Source organism: Culex quinquefasciatus, chromosome 2 (genome assembly GCF_015732765.1).
Source record: "Culex quinquefasciatus strain JHB chromosome 2, VPISU_Cqui_1.0_pri_paternal, whole genome shotgun sequence".
In the NCBI taxonomy this organism is placed as follows: domain Eukaryota; kingdom Metazoa; phylum Arthropoda; class Insecta; order Diptera; family Culicidae; genus Culex; species Culex quinquefasciatus.
In genome coordinates, this window is record NC_051862.1 from 221741434 (window position 1) to 221766147 (window position 24714).

The 24714-nt window shown below is 37.6% G+C and overlaps 2 protein-coding genes across 4 annotated transcripts in view; one reads left to right on the plus strand and one right to left on the minus strand.

Annotated features, from left to right (window-relative positions):
* The window catches only part of LOC6036325 (reticulon-1-A), a 188462-nt gene that overhangs the window by 129902 nt on the left and 33846 nt on the right, over positions 1 to 24714 (plus strand). Inside the window, exon 1 of one of the 3 annotated variants that reach the window (XM_038256907.1) lies at positions 20466 to 21581. The exons of 1 other annotated variant lie outside the window; for it this stretch is intronic. In XM_038256907.1, coding sequence (XP_038112835.1) covers positions 20735 to 21581 — 847 coding nt within the window. In that variant the 5' untranslated portion in view covers positions 20466 to 20734. Of the gene's footprint in view, positions 1 to 20465; positions 21582 to 24714 lie in introns of those variants that run through there. One more of the 3 variants, XM_038256906.1, reaches the window with a different exon arrangement.
* Positions 1339 to 16162, minus strand: LOC6036327 (serine palmitoyltransferase 2). The gene is made up of 7 exons (XM_001846338.2): positions 15631 to 16162; positions 15186 to 15401; positions 12331 to 12485; positions 12011 to 12156; positions 2367 to 2911; positions 2050 to 2312; positions 1339 to 1991 (listed from the first exon to the last, which is right to left on the minus strand). Exons 1-7 carry the CDS (start codon positions 15775 to 15777, stop codon positions 1775 to 1777), a joined length of 1689 nt encoding a protein of 562 aa, XP_001846390.2. The 5' UTR covers positions 15778 to 16162; the 3' UTR covers positions 1339 to 1774.

Consider the following 24714-nt stretch of genomic DNA (forward strand, 5'->3'; position numbering starts at 1 on the left):
TTGTAGTTGTTATCAGTTTCAATAAACGGGTGGCCCGATTTCTCAACACTGACCTAATCGGCACAAAATGTTGATGAAGCTGCGTTAAATCGGTACCGTGTGCATGGTGAAGATAAATGTTCAAAAAGCTTATTAAAAAAAATCAAAAATGTTTTTCGTTTTTCAGATAAAAAAAACTCAGTTTTATACTTTTGTTTTTAAAGGAAGTAAAATAAGGCTTCATCCCCCCCTTAAAGTGTTTACGTGGTTTATGGATGGTCCCTTGACTTTTTTTTTGTCTGTTGATTTTACACTATCCTGTTGATTTAACACTATGCTAAATTAAGGGGTGGTACAATTCTTTCCTTTTTGTAGATTTTAACTAAAGTATCAAAATTTCCGCAAAGGTTTTCACATTTAAAATTCAATCATGTCCTTAAAAAACTTAAGGTTCAGTGAATGTCTTGCACAAGTAGACTTTAATGAATTTTGAACCATTTTGGCATTGCACAGTGGGCCAGAACGCAAAATTGAATGCAAAATGGATTCTCAAAAAAAAAAAAAAAAAAAAAAAAAAAATGACGTTCTAGTACCTTCTGAAAAAGTTGTTGCAAATTGGAAAGAGCAACTTTTGGTTTGGTTGAAAATAAGGGTGGTTCACGGTTAGAATGTTTAAAAAAATCTATCTTCTTAGAAAAATGCTTGGGATTTTTTCTAGTTCTTTTAAAAAGTTGTAGGGCTTGCCAATTCAAGCAACTTTGTCGAAGACACCCATTTTTTACTCGCAGGTTGCTAAAGAAGAGTAAAAAAGTCAGTCAAAAACGAAAGACTTCAATTTTATTTTCGGCTGATTCAACTCTTCTCTAGAAAGCTGTTGATCTAAAATTTTTGTACTCAGGGCAAACCATTTGTTGTATTTATTCTTAACTTTTTATGTTTTAACCATTTCAAGCATGAATTTTCGAAATAATATTTTTTAGTTAATGATGGGAAAATTATCCTTACGACCATACGTTAATTATAGGCTAGTTTTGGAAATTCTTTAATTAAAATTAAGGATAAATTGAATTTATTTTTGAAAATAAGAAATTTCTTAAACTTAAAGATTTCTTGAAAAAAAAAATCTAGCGTTTCACGGTTTAAAAGAACCAAAAAACTTGAAATCATCAAAATTTATAAAAAAAAAATATTTGATTGAAAAAGAAATGCCATGTGTTAAAATTATTAGTTGTGATAAGGATGATCAAAAGTTGTATCGCGGATATCTGTTTTATTATATCTTGCTGAATTCTTTTTTCCGTCAAATTAAGTCACTGAGCCTGGGATTTGTTTCGGATGGCAACAAACAGTCGGGTTTCAACATATTTACAAAGCTGGTAGCATTTTTGTATTATTCTATAGTTTCAACTATACGGCGTTTTGACAATAAATGTTATTGAATGTAACGAAAGAATAACTCTTTAACAAAAGTGTACGACAAAGTAAAAACATGCTCATTTTTTGTTTGTTTATAAATAAAATAATACACAATCGACGATGATTTTTTTCCTTCACTGATGCTCGTTCGAATTTAAATGCGGCAACATAGTCGACGCTACTGGATCTGTGTGTTGCTGGGCTGGGATTCGTCTCAGCCTCACAATCTATTTATAATAATAAGGCATACTTTTGCTTTCTATCTTATTGTGTATGTTGTAAGGGTATGGGATGCGTGTCTAGATGTGTGTTTCCTTTCTTAATGTAGCATTTCCGTTTGATTTGTTGTTGGTTTTTTTTTGTTCTGCCTAACTCAAAGCTAATATTCTATCGGGTTCAGGTCGCGCGGTTTCCGCGAATACTTGAGCCCGAGCGTTTCTCCAATCTCGTCGATCACTGCCAGCGCATAGTCGAGCTGCTCTTTGGTATGCGACGCCGACAGGCAGAACCGGATCCGACCCTCCATGATGGGCGTCGCCGGAAAGCCAACGCCCACGACGGCGATGTTGCGCGAGGTTAGCGTGCGAACGACGGCACTGGTGGGAGGAATTGTTGGTCAGTTTTTGGAAACATTAACCAAAGCTGTAAACTTACCCAATTTTTGAGAAAAGATACACCAACATCGGCACCACCGGGGAGTCCTCGTGGCCGTAAGTAATGACGCCGATTTGAGCCAACCGTTTGCGGAAATATCGGGTATTTCTGGCCAGCTGTTCTATGCGGTTGCGGCCCTCTTTGGTTCCGTCCAGGCCCATGATGATCTTCATCGAGGTGATGATCTGCTGCGTCACCGGTGGTGACATGGAACTGGCGTAGCAGTGAGCATGGCTGTTGACTCGGAGGAAGTTGATCAATTTCTGGAAGGAGACGAGACTTATCAAAAGTTCAACACCAAAAGCTAGTTCAGTTACCTTGCTACCAGCGATGTATCCGCCGGCCGATCCGAAACTCTTCGTGAACGTTCCCATAAGAATATCAATATCTTTAGGATCTACTCCGTACAGATCCAGAACACCCCGTCCGGACGGCCCGGTAGCTCCAATACTGTGTGCTTCATCCAAGTAAATGTAAGCTTTGTACTTTTTCTTAAGCGCAACAATCTCCGGCAGTTTCACGATCGATCCCTCCATGCTGAACACTCCTTCGACAATGATCAGAATCTTCTTCCACGGCTTCCCAGTCTTCGGCTGGCCGGAAGCGATCGAATCCCGCAGGACCCGCTCCAAATCTTTCATACTGTTGTGGTTGAACACTTTGGTGACCGCTCCGGACAGTCGCAGACCGAGGATGATCGAGGCGTGGTTCTTCTCATCGCTGACGACGAGGCAGCCGGGCGAGATCAGGGTCGGAATGTTGAGCGAGTTGGTGGCGAATCCCATGCCGAATACGATGGCGTCCTCCACGCCCAGAAAGCGAGCCGTCAGCTGTTCCAGCTCGAGGTGGAGCGGGTTGGTGCCTGGAATAATGAACATAACTAATTAAAATCAAAGTTTTTGATTAAAAAAAAAACACACAAATCAACATTTTGACAAGGCTTTAAAACAAGATTACTAGCAACTACCTGTTTTGAAAAGTGTGGTTATTAGCAAACGTCATGAAAGATATTAAATTTTGAAGCTCGTTGATTATGCAAACATCAACTGACGTGAAGAGAATAGACGTTTTTTACACTTCATAAATGGCCAATCGGCATAGTTTTGCTAAAAATACTTCTACATACAGCAGGTTCATTCCATCCATGAGTCGTTCTCGCAATAACATGATCTCTTTTGAAAATTTTCTCCAGCTAGATTATTTAATGGTCAATTCTAAAATCTAAACAGTTAATGTTGATAACGTAGACACTTGGATGCCCAGAAAAAATGACCCCCTGCTCCACAAACGGAAAACGGTTAATTGGGTTATTTTAAGCATCTTTGCAAATTTTGAGCGAAATTGGTTGAGATTAAATGGTTTTTCATACAAAAATGACATTTTTGAATCGCTAATAAATTTTCAGGATCTAGTTTTACAGCTTTGGTATGTTCTACAAAGTTGTAGAGCGTTAAATTTCCAATAAGAATCTCACTTTAGAAACTATTTTGATGGAAATAGCGCTCCGTGCAGACCACAAACAACAAGAAAATTGTTTTTTTCATACATTTTTTCGATTTTTCCCATACAAACTTCACCCCCGAGTATCAATGGGTAAATGTTGACCAATTTTGCTCATATTTGGCTCAGAGTCCTAAAATAGCTCAAGGAACAATATTCAGCTTGTGGAGCGAGGTTTTGAGAAAAAGTCCCATATTCTGGGCACCCTAGTGTCACTTCAGCCGTGTTTTACTATTTTTTGTCAAAGGAAAATCTTGAATGAAACAAGTAAATTTCGATTTAAATCGTCAAGGCTTTTAACGATAAAATTATCCAGGTTCGATAACGATAATCACAAAATAACGTATTTTTCCTAAATACTGGAATTTTCATAATTTGCAATATTGGCATAAAAACAGTTAAATTTTGTATGTTTTTTTTTCACTTTATTGGAGTTTTATTACTTTATTTATTACTTTTCAGTTATTAAAATTTCAATAAAAATTACGGTATTTTTAAAAATATGGTATTCTGTGTATTGTAATAACTTGAAGTACATGAAAAAATTCACTTCGTTTGAAACCCATATGTGTTTTCAAAAAAATCGAAATATTGTGATAATTTTAGTATTTCACAAACATACAAAAAACACTTGAATAAATTAAAAATGCATTAAAAAATTCACTTCGTTTGATACCCACATTGCGAATTATAAAAATTTTAGTATTTTATAAAAAATTGGTAGTTTGAGAAGATTTGAGTATATTTCAAAAATGTTGTTGTTTTGTGAAAATTTTAGTTTTACAAAAAAAAAAAACAATAAAGTGAAAACGCATATAAAAGTTCGCTTTGTTTGATTTTATACCCATGTTGCAAATTATGAATTTCAGAGTAATTCGCAATGAATTATAAAAATTTTAATAATTTTGAAAGTATACGGTATTTTGTGAAAATTTTACAAAATAAACTCTATTAAAAATGAAAAAGGCTTCCAAATTTCGCTTCGTTGGATACCCATATTGCAAATGATGATTTTTTTTAGTATTTTCATATTTTGTGATGTTTGTTTTTTGAATACATATTTAACACATATTAACATAATATGGTTGGATTAAGTCAATTTTAGAAAGATTTTTAAAATCGTCCGTTATCGGACGATAATTTAGATTCGTGTTCCAATGAACAACTTTGCCGAAGACTGCGAAGAATGTCACAGAATTTATAACATCTCTCTTCAAAACTCCTTTTTTTCATGTTCTTCTGGTTCCTATGCGTCGCAACGCCTACTTCAATTCTTTCTAAAGACAAAGTATGAGTTTCGAGGGGCCATGTTCTAAATTCTGTACCATTCTGTGGACGAATCTCTTTGAGAGATTGCATATATTTTAGAAAATTCTAGTTAGGAATATTTGCATTTGAACAATCAATTGTATCAAACGGAAACACTGTTAAGTAGAATTATCTTGCGAATGCTATCGCCATTCCTCAAGCGATTAGTCAACACTTTCAACCTGTGTTTACGTCATCGAGAAATACCCCACTCGACAGTCACGCTGCCAGTGCAACGAGGCATCCCCCCCCCACCAAAATCTTTATCAGCAGCCGTGATGTGTGTGCAATTCGTCAGCGACTCCAGAACCCACTCTTCTGATAGCCTTAACTTCCTATCATCGCACGATGGTGGTAAGTGTACCTTTGCTATCTGATTACTCAATGCGAATTATGCAGGTTGATAAGGTCTATTTTTGCCTTCCTCACTGAGGTAAGGCTATAATCCTGCTCTAAAAATGAACTTTCTATTAAAAGCTCCTAGACCCACTTTCATGTATACATATCTACTCAGAATCGAAAACTGAACAAATGTCTGTGTGTGTGTATGTGTGTGTGTATGTGTGTGTGTATGTGTGTGTGTATGTGTGTGTGTATGTATGTATGTGACCAAAATTCTCACTGAGTTTTCTCAGCACTGGCTGAACCGATTTTGATCGAACCAGTTGCATTCGACTTGGTTTAGGGTCCCATACATCGCTATTGAATTGTTTGAAGTTTCGATAAGTAGTTCAAAAGTTATGTATAAAAATGTGTTTTCACAAATACCCGGATCTCAATTATATGCATGTAAACGATGTCCGGATCCATCATCCGACCCATCGTTGGTTAGATAATTGAAAGGCCTTTCCAATGAGTCCAAGACATTGAAGATCTGGCAACCCTGTCTCGAGTTATGACCACTTCAGTGATATTTATGTACTTTTTTGAAGCCGGATCTCCTTTAAATGCATGTAAACTATGTCTGGATCCATCATCCGACCCATCGTTGGTTAGGTAATTAAAAGGCCTTTCCAAAGAGTTCAAAACATTGATGATCTGGCAACCCTGTCTCGAGTTATGACCACTTCAGTGATATTTATGTACTTTTTTGAGGCCGGATCTCACTTAAATGTATGTAAACTATGTCCGGATCCATCATCCGACCCATGGTTAGGTAATTGAAAGGCCTTTCCAAAGAGTCTAAACATTGAAGATCTGGCAATCCTGTCTCGAGTTATGACCACTTAAGTGATATTTATGTACTTTTTTGAAGCCGGATCTCACTTAAATGTATGTAAACTATGTCTGGATCCATCATCCGACCCATCGTTGGTTAGGTAATTGAAAGGCCTTTCCAATGAGTCCAAGGCATTGAAGATCTGGCAACCCTGTCTCGAGTTATGACCACTTAAGTGATATTTATGTACTTTTTTGAAGCCGGATCTCACTTAAATGTATGTAAACTATGTCTGGATCCATCATCCGACCCATCGTTGGTTAGGTAATTGAAAGGCCTTTCCAATGAGTCCAAAACATTGAAGATCTGGCAACCCTGTCTCGAGTTATGACCACTTAAGTGATATGTATGTACTTTTTTGAAGCCGGATCTCACTTAAATGTATGTAAACTATGTCTGGATCCATCATCCGACCCATCGTTAGTTAGGTAATTGAAAGGCCTTTTCAATGAGTCCAAGGCATTGAAGATCTGGCAACTCTGTCTCGAGTTATGACCACTTAAGTGATATTTATGTACTTTTTTGAAGTCGGATCTCACTTAAATGTATGTAAACTATGTCTGGATCCATCATCCGACCCATCGTTGGTTAGGTAATTGAAAGGCCTTTCCAATGAGTCCAAAACATTGAAAATCTGGCAACTCTGTCTCGAGTTATGACCACTTAAGTGATATTTATGTACTTTTTTGAAGCCGGATCTCACTTAAATGTATGTAAACTATGCCTGGATCCATCACCCGACCCATCGTTGGTTAGGTAATTGAACAGTCTTTCCAATGAGTCCAAAACATTGAAGATCTGGCAACCCTGTCTCGAGTTATGACCACTTAAGTGATATTTATGTACTTTTTTTAAGCCGGATCTCACTTAAATGTATGTAAACTATGTCTGGATCCATCATCCGACCCATCGTTGATTAGGTAATTGAAAGGCCTTTCCAATGAGTCTAAGACATTGAAGATCTGGCAACCCTGTCTCGAGTTATGACCACTTAAGTGATATTTATGTACTTTTTTGAAGCCGGATTTCACTTAAATGTATGTAAACTATGTCCGGATCCATCATCCAACCCATCGTTGGTTAGGTAATTGAACGGTCTTTCCAATAAGTCCAAAACATTGAAGATCTGGCATCCCTGTCTCGAGTTATGACCACTTAAGTGATATTTATGTACTTTTTTGAAGACGAATCTCACTTAAATGTATGTAAACTATGCCTGGATCCATCATCCGACCCATCGTTGGTTAGGTAATTGAAAGGCCTTTCCAATGAGTCCAAAACATTGAAGATCTGGCAACCCTGTCTCGAGTTATGACCACTTAAGTGATATTTATGTACTTTTTTGAAGCCGGATCTCACTTAAATGTATGTAAACTATGTCTGGATCCATCATCCGACCCATCGTTGGTTAGGTAATTGAAAGCCCTTTCCAATGAGTCCAAGGCATTGAAGATCTGGCAACCCTGTCTCGAGTTATGACCACTTAAGTGATATTTATGTACTTTTTTGAAGCCGGATCTCACTTAAATGTATGTAAACTATGTCTGGATCCATCATCCGACCCATCGTTGGTTAGGTAATTGAAAGCCCTTTCCAATGAGTCCAAGGCATTGAAGATCTGGCAACCCTGTCTCGAGTTATGACCACTTAAGTGATATTTATGTACTTTTTTGAAGCCGGATCTCACTTAAATGTATGTAAACTATGTCCGGATCCATCATCCGACCCATCGTTGGTTAGGTAACTGAAAGGCCTTTCCAATGAGTCCAAAACATTGAAGATCTGGCAACCCTGTCTCGAGTTATGACCACTTAAGTGATATTTATGTACTTTTTTGAAGCCGGATCTCATTTTAATGTATGTAAACTATGTCTGGATCCATCATCCGACCCATCGTTGGTTAGGTAATTGAAAGGCCTTTCCAATGAGTCCAAAACATTGAAGATCTGGCAACCCTGTCTCGAGTAATGACCACTTAAGTGATATTTATGTACTTTTTTTAAGCCGGATCTCACTTAAATGTATGTAAACTATGTCTGGATCCATCATCCGACCCATCGTTGTTAGGTTATTGAAAGGCCTTTCCAATGAGTCCAAGGCATTGAAGATCTGGCAACCCTGTCTCGAGTTATGACCACTTAAGTGATATTTATGTACTTTTTTGAAGCCGGATCTCACTTAAATGTATGTAAACTATGTCCGGATCCATCATCCGACCCATCGTTGGTTAGGTAATTGAAAGGCCTTTCCAATGAGTCCAAAACATTGAAGATCTGGCAACCCTGTCTCGAGTTATGACCACTTAAGTGATATTTATGTACTTTTTTGAAGCCGGATCTCACTTAAATGTATGTAAACTATGTCCGGATCCATCATCCAACCCATCGTTGGTTAGGTAATTGAACGGTCTTTCCAATAAGTCCAAAACATTGAAGATCTGGCAACCCTGTCTCGAGTTATGACCACTTAAGTGATATTTATGTACTTTTTTGAAGCCGGATCTCCTTTAAATGCATGTAAACTATGTCTGGATCCATCATCCGACCCATCGTTGTTAGGTTATTGAAAGGCCTTTCCAATGAGTCCAAGGCATTGAAGATCTGGCAACCCTGTCTCGAGTTATGACCACTTAAGTGATATTTATGTACTTTTTTGAAGCCGGATCTCACTTAAATGTATGTAAACTATGTCCGGATCCATCATCCGACCCATCGTTGGTTAGGTAATTGAAAGGCCTTTCCAAAGAGTTCAAAACATTGATGATCTGGCAACCCTGTCTCGAGTTATGACCACTTCAGTGATATTTATGTACTTTTTTGAGGCCGGATCTCACTTAAATGTATGTAAACTATGTCCGGATCCATCATCCGACCCATCGTTGATTAGGTAATTGAAAGGCCTTTCCAATGAGTCTAAGACATTGAAGATCTGGCAATCCTGTCTCGAGTTATGACCACTTAAGTGATATTTATGTACTTTTTTGAAGCCGGATCTCACTTAAATGTATGTAAACTATGTCTGGATCCATCATCCGACCCATCGTTGGTTAGGTAATTGAAAGGCCTTTCCAATGAGTCCAAGGCATTGAAGATCTGGCAACCCTGTCTCGAGTTATGACCACTTAAGTGATATTTATGTACTTTTTTGAAGCCGGATCTCACTTAAATGTATGTAAACTATGTCTGGATCCATCATCCGACCCATCGTTGGTTAGGTAATTGAAAGGCCTTTCCAATGAGTCCAAAACATTGAAGATCTGGCAACCCTGTCTCGAGTTATGACCACTTAAGTGATATGTATGTACTTTTTTGAAGCCGGATCTCACTTAAATGTATGTAAACTATGTCTGGATCCATCATCCGACCCATCGTTAGTTAGGTAATTGAAAGGCCTTTTCAATGAGTCCAAGGCATTGAAGATCTGGCAACTCTGTCTCGAGTTATGACCACTTAAGTGATATTTATGTACTTTTTTGAAGTCGGATCTCACTTAAATGTATGTAAACTATGTCTGGATCCATCATCCGACCCATCGTTGGTTAGGTAATTGAAAGGCCTTTCCAATGAGTCCAAAACATTGAAAATCTGGCAACTCTGTCTCGAGTTATGACCACTTAAGTGATATTTATGTACTTTTTTGAAGCCGGATCTCACTTAAATGTATGTAAACTATGCCTGGATCCATCACCCGACCCATCGTTGGTTAGGTAATTGAACAGTCTTTCCAATGAGTCCAAAACATTGAAGATCTGGCAACCCTGTCTCGAGTTATGACCACTTAAGTGATATTTATGTACTTTTTTTAAGCCGGATCTCACTTAAATGTATGTAAACTATGTCTGGATCCATCATCCGACCCATCGTTGATTAGGTAATTGAAAGGCCTTTCCAATGAGTCTAAGACATTGAAGATCTGGCAACCCTGTCTCGAGTTATGACCACTTAAGTGATATTTATGTACTTTTTGAAGCCGGATTTCACTTAAATGTATGTAAACTATGTCCGGATCCATCATCCAACCCATCGTTGGTTAGGTAATTGAACGGTCTTTCCAATAAGTCCAAAACATTGAAGATCTGGCATCCCTGTCTCGAGTTATGACCACTTAAGTGATATTTATGTACTTTTTTGAAGACGAATCTCACTTAAATGTATGTAAACTATGCCTGGATCCATCATCCGACCCATCGTTGGTTAGGTAATTGAAAGGCCTTTCCAATGAGTCCAAAACATTGAAGATCTGGCAACCCTGTCTCGAGTAATGACCACTTAAGTGATATTTATGTACTTTTTTTAAGCCGGATCTCACTTAAATGTATGTAAACTATGTCTGGATCCATCATCCGACCCATCGTTGTTAGGTTATTGAAAGGCCTTTCCAATGAGTCCAAGGCATTGAAGATCTGGCAACCCTGTCTCGAGTTATGACCACTTAAGTGATATTTATGTACTTTTTTGAAGCCGGATCTCACTTAAATGTATGTAAACTATGTCCGGATCCATCATCCGACCCATCGTTGGTTAGGTAATTGAAAGGCCTTTCCAATGAGTCCAAAACATTGAAGATCTGGCAACCCTGTCTCGAGTTATGACCACTTAAGTGATATTTATGTACTTTTTTGAAGCCGGATCTCACTTAAATGTATGTAAACTATGTCCGGATCCATCATCCAACCCATCGTTGGTTAGGTAATTGAACGGTCTTTCCAATAAGTCCAAAACATTGAAGATCTGGCAATCCTGTCTCGAGTTATGACCACTTAAGTGATATTTATGTACTTTTTTGAAGCCGGATCTCCTTTAAATGCATGTAAACTATGTCTGGATCCATCATCCGACCCATCGTTGGTTAGGTAATTAAAAGGCCTTTCCAAAGAGTTCAAAACATTGATGATCTGGCAACCCTGTCTCGAGTTATGACCACTTCAGTGATATTTATGTACTTTTTTGAGGCCGGATCTCACTTAAATGTATGTAAACTATGTCCGGATCCATCATCCGACCCATCGTTGGTTAGGTAATTGAAAGGCCTTTCCAAAGAGTTCAAAACATTGATGATCTGGCAACCCTGTCTCGAGTTATGACCACTTCAGTGATATTTATGTACTTTTTTGAGGCCAGATCTCACTTAAATGTATGTAAACTATGTCCGGATCCATCATCCGACCCATCGTTGATTAGGTAATTGAAAGGCCTTTCCAATGAGTCTAAGACATTGAAGATCTGGCAATCCTGTCTCGAGTTATGACCACTTAAGTGATATTTATGTACTTTTTTGAAGCCGGATCTCCTTTAAATGCATGTAAACTATGTCTGGATCCATCATCCGACCCATCGTTGGTTAGGTAATTAAAAGGCCTTTCCAAAGAGTTCAAAACATTGATGATCTGGCAACCCTGTCTCGAGTTATGACCACTTCAGTGATATTTATGTACTTTTTTGAGGCCGGATCTCACTTAAATGTATGTAAACTATGTCTGGATCCATCATCCGACCCATCGTTGGTTAGGTAATTGAAAGGCCTTTCCAATGAGTCCAAAACATTGAAGATCTGGCAACCCTGTCTCGAGTTATGACCACTTAAGTGATATTTATGTACTTTTTTGAAGCCGGATCTCACTTAAATGTATGTAAACTATGTCTGGATCCACCATCCGACCCATGGTTAGGTAATTGACCCATCGTTGGTTAGGTAATTGAATTCCAATGAGTCCAAAACATTGAAGATCTGGCAACCCTGTCTCGAGTTATGACCACATTAGTTATCATTAGTTATTGGATCTAAAAAAATGATGAAACCACTCATATACCCATTTTTGGTAAAAAGTGAGGAAGGCATCAACCACATAGGTGGATTAATTTAGTTTTTTTGTTGAATGTTTGCTGGAAGCTGGTTGCGTGACAAACTCCTCTTAAAATGTGTAACAAACATTACCGATTTCCCGCCGTGAGCTGCATGCCGCCAGGCCGTACGATTTGATCGATTCTTCCGCTTCCCGTGCGCAGGGGCCTTCATTCTGAGCGAACCCAAGGTAGTTGTACGAGCCCAGGTTGAGGCATCTGGTTTCGGTGCCGGTGAATCTGCGCAAATGACATAAAAATATGAATCCCATTTAGCACACTTGTCGTGGTTACTTGGTTATGCTAAGTAGTTGAGCAAGCATATTAAGGCAAATAAGCGCAAGTGAGCAGCAGCAATTAGAGCTAGATCGATAGACAGATAGAAAAAGGGGTAACAACAAAAATGAAACGCACTCGAATGACCAGCCGTAATCTTTCGTGATTCTCTCCTTGAGTGTTACCTCGGCGCCCGGCACGCTGCAGATGGGCCGGTTCCAGCAGTCCTTGACCCGGCGGTACACGTACCGCAGGTAGAACTTCTCGAACGCATCGTACAGGGGCACGTAACCCTGTGGAGATGGAGAAGAAACAGAAACAAAAAAAGATAGTAGATTTCAGTGTCAATTGGCGTCAATCACAGTTAATTATTTAGACTAGGTGGGCGGCGTGGGGTTAATTGGGTTCAATGATTTTTTTTTGTATTTTTTTCTCTAAATTATTCATATGAGTTTATTGTGTTAAATTCGATTTGATTTTTATCTCGAAACATTACTTGAGAGCATCTAGATAATTTTTACAACTTAATAAAAATAATAGAAAAAATGTATTTTAAGACTATTTACCTAAATGTTGATTATTCTTTGCATAATGTTTAATTTGTAATTTTGGGTTATTCTGCGTTCTGTTGCCTAGAACGAACCTAGAACATAAGGTCGAATATACAAAGGGTCGAAAAACAAATGTTCGAAACATATCACAGTTGAAAAATTGCTTTTTAAATACTTTTAGAAAACAAAACTGATTTTTTTTGGGAATTAAAACGGACGAACTTTTAATATAAGACATTATTTGAGTTACTTTCGTTTAAGACTTTAACTCATTAAACTTTTCTGACAACTCTCATGTCCGAAAAAAATCGAATATTTAAAAGCAATTGAAATATTCAATTTTAGATTTTGGAATATTTAAGATAAACTTTTAAAGAATTGCTAATGTTTGAAAAAATGAAAAACTCGAAAATCAGGAAATGGTTGTTTTAAAAATATGACAAAAATAAAACCTAGGTATTTATTTTTCTAAACGGAAAAGCTCTCCAAATATTCTATTCCCTTAAAAAACCACTTATATTTAAAAGAACGCAAAAACAAATAAAACTATTACGTCAGTCAAGAATATGTTGTTATTTTAAATGAAAAATAAAATACTTACAAAATAGGTTGGAAGTCGGATTTTTTTTTTGAATCAACTGCTCGTGTTTGAATGTATGGGAAAACTCACAAAAATATTACAACCATCAAGAATATTTTGTTTTGTTTTTTTTTTCAGAATAGAAAATCTTTCAAAATATTTCAAGAAGTCAGACTTTTGTTTGCAAAAGAAATGCTCATGTTTGAAAAAATTACACAATATTATAAGATTTTTTAAGGAATAAAAATACATAATAATTTGGAAGTTATGCCATTTGGGGTAGAAAATCACACTGAAAAATACGAATTTGTTTGCAAAAAATGACAAAAATATTTTAGAAGTCTGACTATTTCTGCACATATTTAAAAACATGTTTTCTATGTTAGTTGTTCACAAAAACATTAAAGAATTTTCTTTCACTTTTTCCACATTCGATCTGTTGTCCTTCCATCGTTTTGCCCATTCGTCTCTGGACCATTTGTTGCATATTTCAAAAATATTATTAAAACGAACATTTTTTTTTTGGAAACAATGGAAAAGCGCACAGAAATATTAAAGAAACAAGAATAAATTATTTTGAATTTATAAGGAATTCATTGAATTATTTTCTTATTTAGTTATTTTTTAATATCACATTTTTAAATAAAAAGCTATTATTTGAAAAATAATATACAAAAATATTACTCATACAATAATTAATTATTTTGATTCAAATAAGAAATTTATCGATACGCAAAATTAACAAGTAGGGGAAATTCTCGTATGTTTGACCATGTTTGATAGGTTAAGCACTTGTTCCTAAGTCCATCAAATTAGCTGGGTTTTTTTTTATTATTTAAACAATTTATTTCGTTCAAATTTTGATAGAAACTTGCTTGCTCACTTCCTATTGAACTATTTATCACTCGCTTTCAGTTTAAAACGCTTATGAGCAAAATTTATGAGCTTTAATTGAACGTCTATGTGCTGATATGCCAACATCAAAGGCACGCTGGGGTTAAATTCTGTTCACGTGTATGTTTTTAGGAAGAATAAATTCACAGCAATATGAAAGGAACAAAAATGATATGTTTGAGACAACTTTTCTCAAAAACATTTATGTAAAACAAAAACAACATTCGAAAGTGTCATAATTAGGATGGGATGTTTTGACTTATAATAATGGACAAAATTATGGCGTTTTAGAAAATACTTGTTTCTACATCACTTGCAACAAAAAAGAAGTTCAAAAAACTTGTTTATTTTGTGTGAATTGGTTTTGGAAGCTATGGCAACTATGAAAATTTAATGCACCAAATCATTCTTTTTTTCGATGAATAAGTCTAACAAATTTATCAACTGGTGTACAAGTTCGGAGAATGTGTCTACTACAGTTTCTCCTTTTTTGATAGTGATTATGTTTTCTTTAATTATTGAACACAAAAAAGTATTTTCTTCTTATCTTATCTAATCACACCAACACCGTTTTTGTAGTCTTTTTCGTTTAAAGATACGAGTTATTGAGATTGGTAACATTTTGCTTCTACTATAAACTAATGCAAATTCCAGCACAATAGTGTAAAATAGCCAATGATTTTTTTAAACAAAGAAAGGATACACTCTTTGTTTACTAACTTTCATTAGCTCATTTACATTGTTTTGCTTAAATTTATTTTCAATCTCGTGTGTCTCATTTTCACATGCCTCAAACATAAATCTTTCACAAAATTGTGAAATTCCCAATAAATTCTAACTTAAGTCCATCTCACCCCTCATCTCCCTACGCGCGCGCACACTAAACACAATTTCGCACAATTCCAGCCCACATAAAATCACACTGGCTGTCACAGCACTGCACAACGCTGTCCCAACTCAACACTTACATCTCGATGCTTCTCCGTTGCCACCTTCGGCGTGAAGAAGAGCTGATTTATGTAACCGAGTATCATCAGCAGGTAGAAGCCCAGATAGGTGAAGCAGGCCGTATGGAGGGGCACCTGCTCGTACGAGGACTTTTGCGCCTCCTGTCTGTGGTCGTACTTTTGAACCTGCGGTGACGACACCGGCGACGATGACATCCGGTGGTTGCTGAAGCCATTCTGGAAAACCGCAAAAAAACAGCGTTGTTTTGGTTAAAGGTCGTGTTTTAATTATTAGAGGGGGAACCCATATCAAAGTTCTTATCCAAAAAATGTCGATGTGTGTGTTTTCGGGGTAATCACCGCGGTGGCTCATATTTTTACGACACTGAAAACGCGCTATCAAATGGCTCACGGCTTGTCCAGTGACTCATTAGGCAAAGTGGTCTGATTCGTCGCTTCAACTTACCGAGATTTTTGTGCCATTAGCCTTCTTCTCGCCGCCCAGAACGACCCTGGACCGGACTCCGTTGGCATGGTGGTGGTGGCCATTCGTCGTCACCGTCTTCGTCGTCCCGTTCTGCAAGGCGTGGCCGTTTTCCTTTAACTTTGACATCCCACCGCCAGTCGCCAAGTTTTCCAAGTTTGCTTTTCACGTTCCGAAATTTCACTTTGACCGGACGGGCGGGGGAAAAAAATTGACAAACTTTCTCTCCAAAAATTGCACCTCGCGCGCCGTCGTCGTCGACGATCTTCAAAATCGATATATGCTAATGCAGAGTCCGCGAAAAGTCAAAATTCGACGACCGAACACGGGAACCGAAGGGATGAAGGGAGGAGAGTGTGTGTGTGGTTCCAGCGCGGATCGAATTCCGACCTGGGGAGGTTTGTCAAAAAAAAAGGCACGCACTCTACCTCTACCAACTCCAACGAGCGGACTAACGGGGGCAGGCAGGCAAGCTGCTGCTGCTACGCGCACCGAAACTGACTGACAGTTAGATGACATGTGCCGCTGCTTTGGGTAGAGTCGAGGAGGACATGTGAGTTTAATTATCTTACATTTACAGACCTAACTGTACCGACTTGTACGGACGTGTTTTGGGGTTGAAGAGCTAAAAATAAGCGTGTGTTGGTGTTGTGTTGAGTTCCAATACGAATTGACTGTTATTCGAGCAGAGTGTGAGCTCGAATTATTCAGGCAGTTTTGTCTGAAGTATGAAATTTGTCTTTTTCTTGATAAGCTTATTAACAAGAAAAAGACAAATTTCATACTTCAGACAAATTTAGTGTTTGTATTTGGATGATTTGAAAAAATCCTGACAATTTTAAACAATGTTTATTCTGTTAGTCCTTTTTTGAAGACATCAATAAAATAAAAAAAAACATCGATGTGATAGATGCTGAAAAGAATTTCACACTATCCATTTAATAATTCGTACGAATTCTATAATGAAATAGTAATTAAATTAAATGCATTTGGGCTTCTCGCACGGCACTCGTTCAAGTCTCCCCGAAACAATAGAGAGCGCTTGACATAAGACTAAGAAGAGAAATAGTAGTTTATGCAACGAGTTGCAAGACGAAGATTTTTAAGCTCGAATCGTAGGTAGTTTATAAATACGACGAGTGCTGGAAAAATCCAAGTTCCATACACAACTTTTGTATGTAACTCCGAAAATATCCTTTGAACATCATCACCTGAAATAATCAATTTAACAGCTTATTCGACTAAGTAGTCTGTGATTTTTGAGATGTTTGCTCAATACAACTGTGAAAACAACAACATTGTGAAAAATCAACTTTTTGACATTCCGTCGTGAAACTACTTACTTTTCCTGTCATTCTTGAACGACGAAATAGCCTACTTTTCTGTACCAAAAATAACAGAATCGAATAGCAACACGTTTCAAAATAAATGCTGAAAAGTTCTACTTTTCAGCACTCAAATGGGTGCTGAAAAGTTAAACTTTTCAGCACTTGTTTCAAAAAGTAACACTTTTCAACATTTTTTTGATGTAAACGATTTATTGACAAAATACATGAAAATTTGACATAAAATTTCACTCAGTGTGTGTTTTGTGGAATTGCAAAAAATGTTGTATGGAACTCGTTGCAAAACTTGATTTTTTCAGCACTCTTCGTATTTATCCGACTCGTACGACTCGTGCTGAAAAAATCCTCTTTTTGCAACTTGTTGCATAAACTACTATTACTTTCATTTTCAACTGACGATAACTCGGAAACTAATTCAGTTTTCAATGCTAAAAAATGAAACTTTTTTTAACATTGTGTTTTTTTTTTAATAAAAATAATGTCTTGATTATTTTTTCAAAATAACCAATGCGCCAAGGGTTTCCTATGTACATTGTACATAGAACCTTTTGAAAAAGTAAGCGAGATTTTAACATTTGAAGATGTCAACAAATAGATAACTTTCCTCATTTCATATTTTAGACAACATTTTAAGATTATTTTTGCAATTCCGCTATGAAACTGTCAACTTTTCCTGTCCTTCTGGAGAAACGAAACGGCCTACTTTTCCCAACCAAAAATAACTGTATGGAAAATTAATACCCTATAATACCAGTGCTGAAAAGTTGAACTTTTTAGCACTAGAATCGAAAAGTATCATTTTTCAATATTTTTTTGTTTTGGACGGAATGTTTGACATAAAATTCCATTCAAAGAGCTTTTTTTTGGAAAATGCGCGCTGAAAAAATCTTCTTTTTGTAACTTGTTGCATAAACTACTATTTTTACCGCTTTTCCAAAATAATATAAAATATTTAAATTTTCAAAAAAGGATGATTTTGTCAGTTTCCTTTTGACGATTTTTCGTGCGCGAGAGAAGAGCGTCAAGTTCCCTTCCGATGTTTTCTCTTGATGAACGTCAAAAGATTTTCTTTTTATTAAGATAGTTCATAAAACAAAAAAGTACATATTTTAGGAATACAGCTTATAGTTAAATCACAGTAAAAAAATATGTAAATTTTAAAGGTGTAATTTTGGAAGGTTGAATACTACCTCTTTTATTATGTAATTTTACCTCAATTTAGACTGAAAAAGTGACATTACACCAGAAAAGTGGTAAAATTACACATTTTCAGAGGTAAAATTAAAAAGGCAAAAAAAAATAAATAAAAAATAAATTAAATAACAAGCCATGGTCCCAACATTTGAATAAAAAAAGTGTTTTAAAATGTTTTTTTCACCTGCCCAGTTGTTTTGCAATCATTAGGTTTCATTAGACATAAACTTTGAAAAATATTTGCCTTAGGCCGTTGCAAATATTTTTTGAAGTTTATGTCCCTCGGCTCTGACCAAAGTTGAGTTTCAACATTTGGATGAAAAAAGTATTTTAAAATGCATTTTACAGGGGTACAGTTGCTTTCCAATCATTAGTTTTGAAAATATCGACATACATATTGACAGAATTTTTTTCGCAAAAAAAAAACTTTTCCGGGGACTCTACTGTATTTCATGAAAATTCAAAATGTTTTCAAAAGAGTTCAAACATGCTAAATATGATTATCAACGCGGATAAATGCATTTTAACTGGTTTTCAGTTGATTAAACTTTAATTTTCATTAAAATTTTGAAGTTTTTCGAAACAATTTTTTTTGCCCCCTGATTATTCAGGCCAACTTTGAAAAGGGGGGTGACATAAACTTTGAAAAATGTTTGCAACGGCCTCATTATAAATTCATAAGTTTACAGCAGGAATTAGCAATCATTTGTAAACAAAGTCAGCAGTCATTTAGATGCGGAAGCCGACCACCAAAAAAATCTTTCGTGCAAACGTTATTGTTGATGAATATAGTTATTGTATGATTATTTGTCATAAAATTGCAAAATAAATGTTGTACGCAACTCGTTGCAAAACTCGATTTTTCAGCACTCGTCTCTGTACGACTCGAGTTGGAAATAGTAGTTTATGCAACAAGTTGCAAAAAGAGGATTTTTTCAGCACGAGTCGTACATTTATCTAACGAGGTTCACCGAGTTGGATAAATACGAAAAGTGCTGAAAAAATAAAGTTTTGTAACGAGTTCCATACAACATATTTTGCATTTCCGAAAAACACCCACTGAGTGAAATTTTAAGTCAAATTTTCATGTATTATGTCACTAAATCGTTTAAATCAGAAAATGTGGAAAAGTGTAACTTTCCGAAACAAGTGCTGAAAAGTTCAACTTTTCAGCACCCATTTCAGTGCTGAAAAGTAGAACATTTCAGCATTTATTTTGAAAAGTGTTGCTATTCGATTCTGTTATTTTTGGTACAAAAAAGTAGGCTATTTCGTCGTTCAAGAAAAAGTAAGTAGTTTCACGACGGAATTGCAAAAAATCTTCTTTTGCAACTTGTTGCATAAACTATTATTATAATAGTATCGTAAAGATTGGATGTTTGTTTCAAAAACAAGTCAATAATAAACCCAAGAAAAATCGTATACATAAAATCGTTCAATAAAAAAAAAATCCAGGAGCAAATGGGTCAGTTGTTAGAATCTCAGATCGATATCAGCTTACCACATTCATGCGAAAAGAATTCGTTCTGCTCTGCCAGCAGCTACTGCATTTGCACTGCATGTTAAGGTAACCCAACTTATATTCAACCCAACGTCACTTCATTCACTGACTTTGTTAGTCATCTTCCATAACCGTCCATCCGCACGCGCAATGCATAATTCCGAATAAGTACACGCACCGTTTATTTATTTGTTTCCCTTTTTTTAATCCCATTTCGCGCCTTTTTTGCACACCCTCTCGCCGTGCGCGGTTTGAATGAAACAAAAAAAGCTGTATGTGACTGTATGAGTTTCCAACTGACCCAAACCGCGGGTGAGTGAGTCGCCGGCGCGCAAATTACGTAGCGTCCGTCCGTTTGGACTTGCTTTGAAGCTTGGTGTTCCCGATCGATGCACATTTCGCATTACACAACACTCTTCTACGGCGGGTGTTCTGGCAATTGTGAACTATGCGCTAATGAGTCACATGTGAGTTGTGTGGTCGGTTGGGGTGGGGAAGTTGCAGCTATTTTTATACTGTTTCAATGTCAAGTTTGGAGAAAGTTGAATTCAACCCTGGCGTTCAAGATAACAGGATAATTTTGACGTTCTGACAGAAGACCGATGGGCGACGGTGCATCCAAAATTGCATCCTTTTTTGATAGATGGCACTAAAACACACGCAATTTGTATCCAGAAGAGAGTCCTGAACATCGCGGAGCGGGAGCGTAGTGTGCGTTGAAGCAAGTTGAACGCGCGCGCATGTACGTACTCGGAGCCCTCACACAACCACAGCAGGCCTGGACTGGAGACTGGCGTTTTGGCTGGAAATAAACTGACGACTCACACAAGCTCACTCTTCCTCACTTGTCGAACGGCGGCGCTGGAAACAGATGAAAATTATTTTCATCCTCCGGAGCGAAGTTGATCCGAAAGCCACAAGTACAAAGTGCCACCAGCTATCAGTTGTGAAATCGTCCTTCGGAACCAGGAACCAACAATCGCGTCCTTCCAAAGTGTGTCGTGAATAATTGTGAAGTGAGAGTGCTCTAAATTCAACGGAAGTTATGGACAGTTTTCTGGTAGATTCCGATCCGGTCATCCCGAAGGATTTGGGCGACATGCCAAAGGAGCAGCAAAAGTTTGACCTCATTGCGAATGACGACGACAGCCACTCCCGTTTTATGGCCGCGGAAAAATCGGACAGCTCGAAGAAATTCCCTTCGGAGGTCACGGACCTGCTCGGGGATTCGTTCGCCATGTCCAACCCGGTTCCCGTGCCCCCGCCCGCAACCGCAGCCCACGACAATCGGGATCTCTTCCACGAGAAGGATAATTTTGACGACTTCTTCATGAAATCAGTGGAAGAGAAGAAAAATCCGGAACCTGCCGCGTTCGCACCGAGCTCCCTGATTGACATCGGCGGCGAGCCAGACTTTTTCGGTGCACAGAAGCAGCCAACCGCCTCCGTGGTGGATGACTTCGAAGACGCCGACCAGGCCGATGATCTCACCAAAGCCAAGGACACAATCGAGAGTGACTACATGAACCCGTACGCCGAAGTGCGGTCCAACCCGGCCAAAAAGGTCGAAGAACCACCGCTCGTCGCCGCCGACCCTCCAGCTGCTTCCACAAAGGACGACGACATCTTCAACGATTTCTCTAGTCATCAGGCCGCCAAACTCGACCAATTTTCCGAGCCAATGTTCGATGACTCACCGCCAACTCCGCCGATCGTGATCCCCAAAGCAGCTCCAGCCCCTGCTCCTGCTCCGGCCCCCGAACCGGTGGTCATCACCCCGGCTACCCCGAAGTCAGCTGATCCGCCCAAGGAGAAGCCCAAACCGGCCCCAACCCCGGTCGTCGTCGCCGAGCAAATCCAGGCCGAGAAGATCTTCAAGCAGTTTGGTTTAGGTAAGTACCCACCATAAAAAGTCAACCAGCCAAGTTCTGTGTGCTGCGAACCAGACGGTGCAGAGATAATTGAAAAAAATACGTCAGTTTAATTCCATTTGGGCATGAGACAGAGAGAGAGAGAGTGAAGTGGATAAGCCTCGCAGAAGAAGAGCTGGAAAGAAGTGTCGAGTAGAGGCACTCATCACACTAATGAAATAACAATGAGTCACACACTGCACTGCACTGCTGCTCCTGCTGCTGGTGGGTACATCGCATTAGTGTGACCTCTGGGGTGGAAGTGCTGCTGTTCTGGAATAGAACAGAACTGATAACGCTGCCAGAGCTTGGAACATGCAGAAAGAGGGGACAGCAAATGTTTATCCGTTGCGCCGTTTTTGTGTGTTTGTGTGGGATGTGCGACAATTTGAGCTTGCACAGATAAGCGCAGATTTTAGCGTTCGCTAAATAAACGCAAAGGAATGAGCTTCACTTGGTCAACATCTCTTGTAAATAAGATGCAAGTTAATTTGAAATATAAAACGCGTTTCGTCGATTTCGCCGATTTTCTCTGCAAATTTCTCTCGTATACTCTGCAATATTACAATACCACATATGCTATTGTTTGCTCTGGAAAGAAAACCTGTTCCAAGTAGAGTGCTTCTCTATTTTTATTTTTTGATTTTGATAAAACTTTGTCATTTGAAGTCATTTTGCATCACTAGTTTTTCCATACAATCTTGGGGACTGGTAATTCAAAATCGGTATTGCAATGTATGAAATTCTGTATCTTAAGAAGGGGTTATCTGATCGATTTGGTGTCTCCAGCAAAGTTGTTGGTTATGATTAGGACTTTTTAAGTAGGTACACGTAAACAAAAAAAACATTTATTTTTATTTTTTTATAACCGGAAGATGAATTTTTAAAGCATGTTTTTTAGAATATTTGAAAATTGTTTTATATTTTAGGGGACTCAAAAAGGCATTTTTTGTGACATAATGAGTTATGGAAAGAGTGACAATAGAAGTGCCAATTTTGAGGCAAATCGGTAAAGGTTCAAGAGTCGCTATGGATTGTTAATAGGGCGTCCAATTTTCCCGGGTTTTGAATTTCCCGGGAAACGGGAAAAATATTTTTGAAATCCCGGGAATTCCCGGGATCCCGGGAAATTTTTAAGCAGTCATAAAATGTATGTTTTCATAATATTTGATATGTTTTCAAGCTAAATAATAATAATTGATGACAATCTACACTTCAATCTAAACAAGGACGACAGTTTTTAAATAACTTAAAAGAAATAAAAATTGTTTTTTTTTATTTAAAAAAAAGTTCAAATTTAAACTTTCAATGTTATTCAAATTAAATAAGTGTTTAATAACCTTCCATCGGATGAGGAAGTAAAATGTCGGTCCCGGCCTTGGTTGTTAGGCCGTTAAGTCATTCCAGGTGTAGGAGTTATCTCCATGCCATAAGTACAAACAACACACCAAACCAAGCCTACTCCGGTGGAATCGCTGGCGGCGGTTGGACTCGCAATCCAAAGGTCGTCAGTTCAAACACTGGGGTGGAAGGTTCCTTGGAGTAAAAAGAGGTTTGGGTGCTCTCCCCATTCAAGCCTTCGGACTCCTAGGTTCGAGCAGAAACTTGCAATAGAGACCACAAAAGACCCGGGGGTCGTTAATGTGGATGGTTTGATTTGTTTTTTTTTTTGACTATTTCTACAACAAAATTTGAATTTTCAGACCAAAATTTGTTTTTTTTTTCAATTTCGGGAATTCCCGGGACAAATTATTAAAATTCCCGGGATTCGGGAATTCCCGGTTTTGAAAAAATCCCGGGATTTTTGTCCCGGGAATTCCCGGGATGGACGCACTAATTGTTAATGTTGGTGAAAAAATCTTTTTTTTTTACAAAAAAACATCTTCTTGAATTCGCTAATAAGTTGGATCGTTTTGCAGTCTTCGACTAAGTTGTTTGTCATAAAATTGTACATGATAATCTCACACTTGACAATGAACAGAAACATTTAAATCCACCTTTTTGGTGGAATTTTGAAATGTTTGCTTGTCCCCATACTTTTTTTTATTTTTCCCATTCAAATGATCAATAGCGACCCTCAAACCTTAACCAACATGGCTTAATGAATCTAGCCAGGGGGTACCTCTTAAGATTAAAAAAAAAAACTTTTTTCGTGTCACCATACACGTTTTTCAAAAACGTACCATGCAATTTGAACACTTTGTTCGTGGTTCTAATTTTCATGAACGTATGTTCACGATTTTGGGAACTCTTTTTTCTCCATGTAGTGATGGTGCAAAATATGGTTTAGGCGATATGAACTTATTGAAACCAACTTACACAAACCACGTGGACACTTTTTCGGATTTAAACCCCCCCCCCCCCCCCCTCGTGGACAATTTTCCATACAAAAAAAAACTTTTTTGTATGGAGCGTGGACAGTCGCCATGAATGTACTCATTTTATTATTATTATTATTATTATTGTTTATTCATGTAATGTAAGACACAGTCTTATAAAATATAACATCTTGATTTAGTATGATAAATTCACAGCTTCGTAACCTTAACACTAATACTATTTATATTTACTATTTTATCTCGAATGCGTTTTGTTAATCCTAATCGTTGAGTAAGTTTAGCAATTGTCTCTTGAAGCAAGGAATGTTTCTACATGATTTTAAGTTTGTAGGTAGAGAATTCCAGGTAGATACGCCTCTTGCAAACAGTGAACCATTATAATAAGCAGAGGAATGATTGGGTATAATAAAATTATTCGTTCTCGGATTACGAAAAGGAACTAGTTTGGTAAAAAGATAGTTGGGTTTTTTACTATGAATTATTCTGAAAAGTGTAACTGAAGAGCGAAATTTAATGAATTGGGAAAACGGACATCCTAAGAGATTACTTTGGTAGTTTGTAACACTATCATATCTTGAAAGATTATATACATATCGAACACATGCATTCAGGGCAACTCTGAGTCTATCAAGTGCAGCCACTGAAGCGTTGGAAAGAACGAAATCTCCATAGATAAAATGAGGGTAGATTAGCGTTTTAAACAATTTAAGCTTCGTGGCAATATCGAAATTTTTGGTAATTAGATTAAGCTTTTAAGTGTTCCATACACTTTTCCA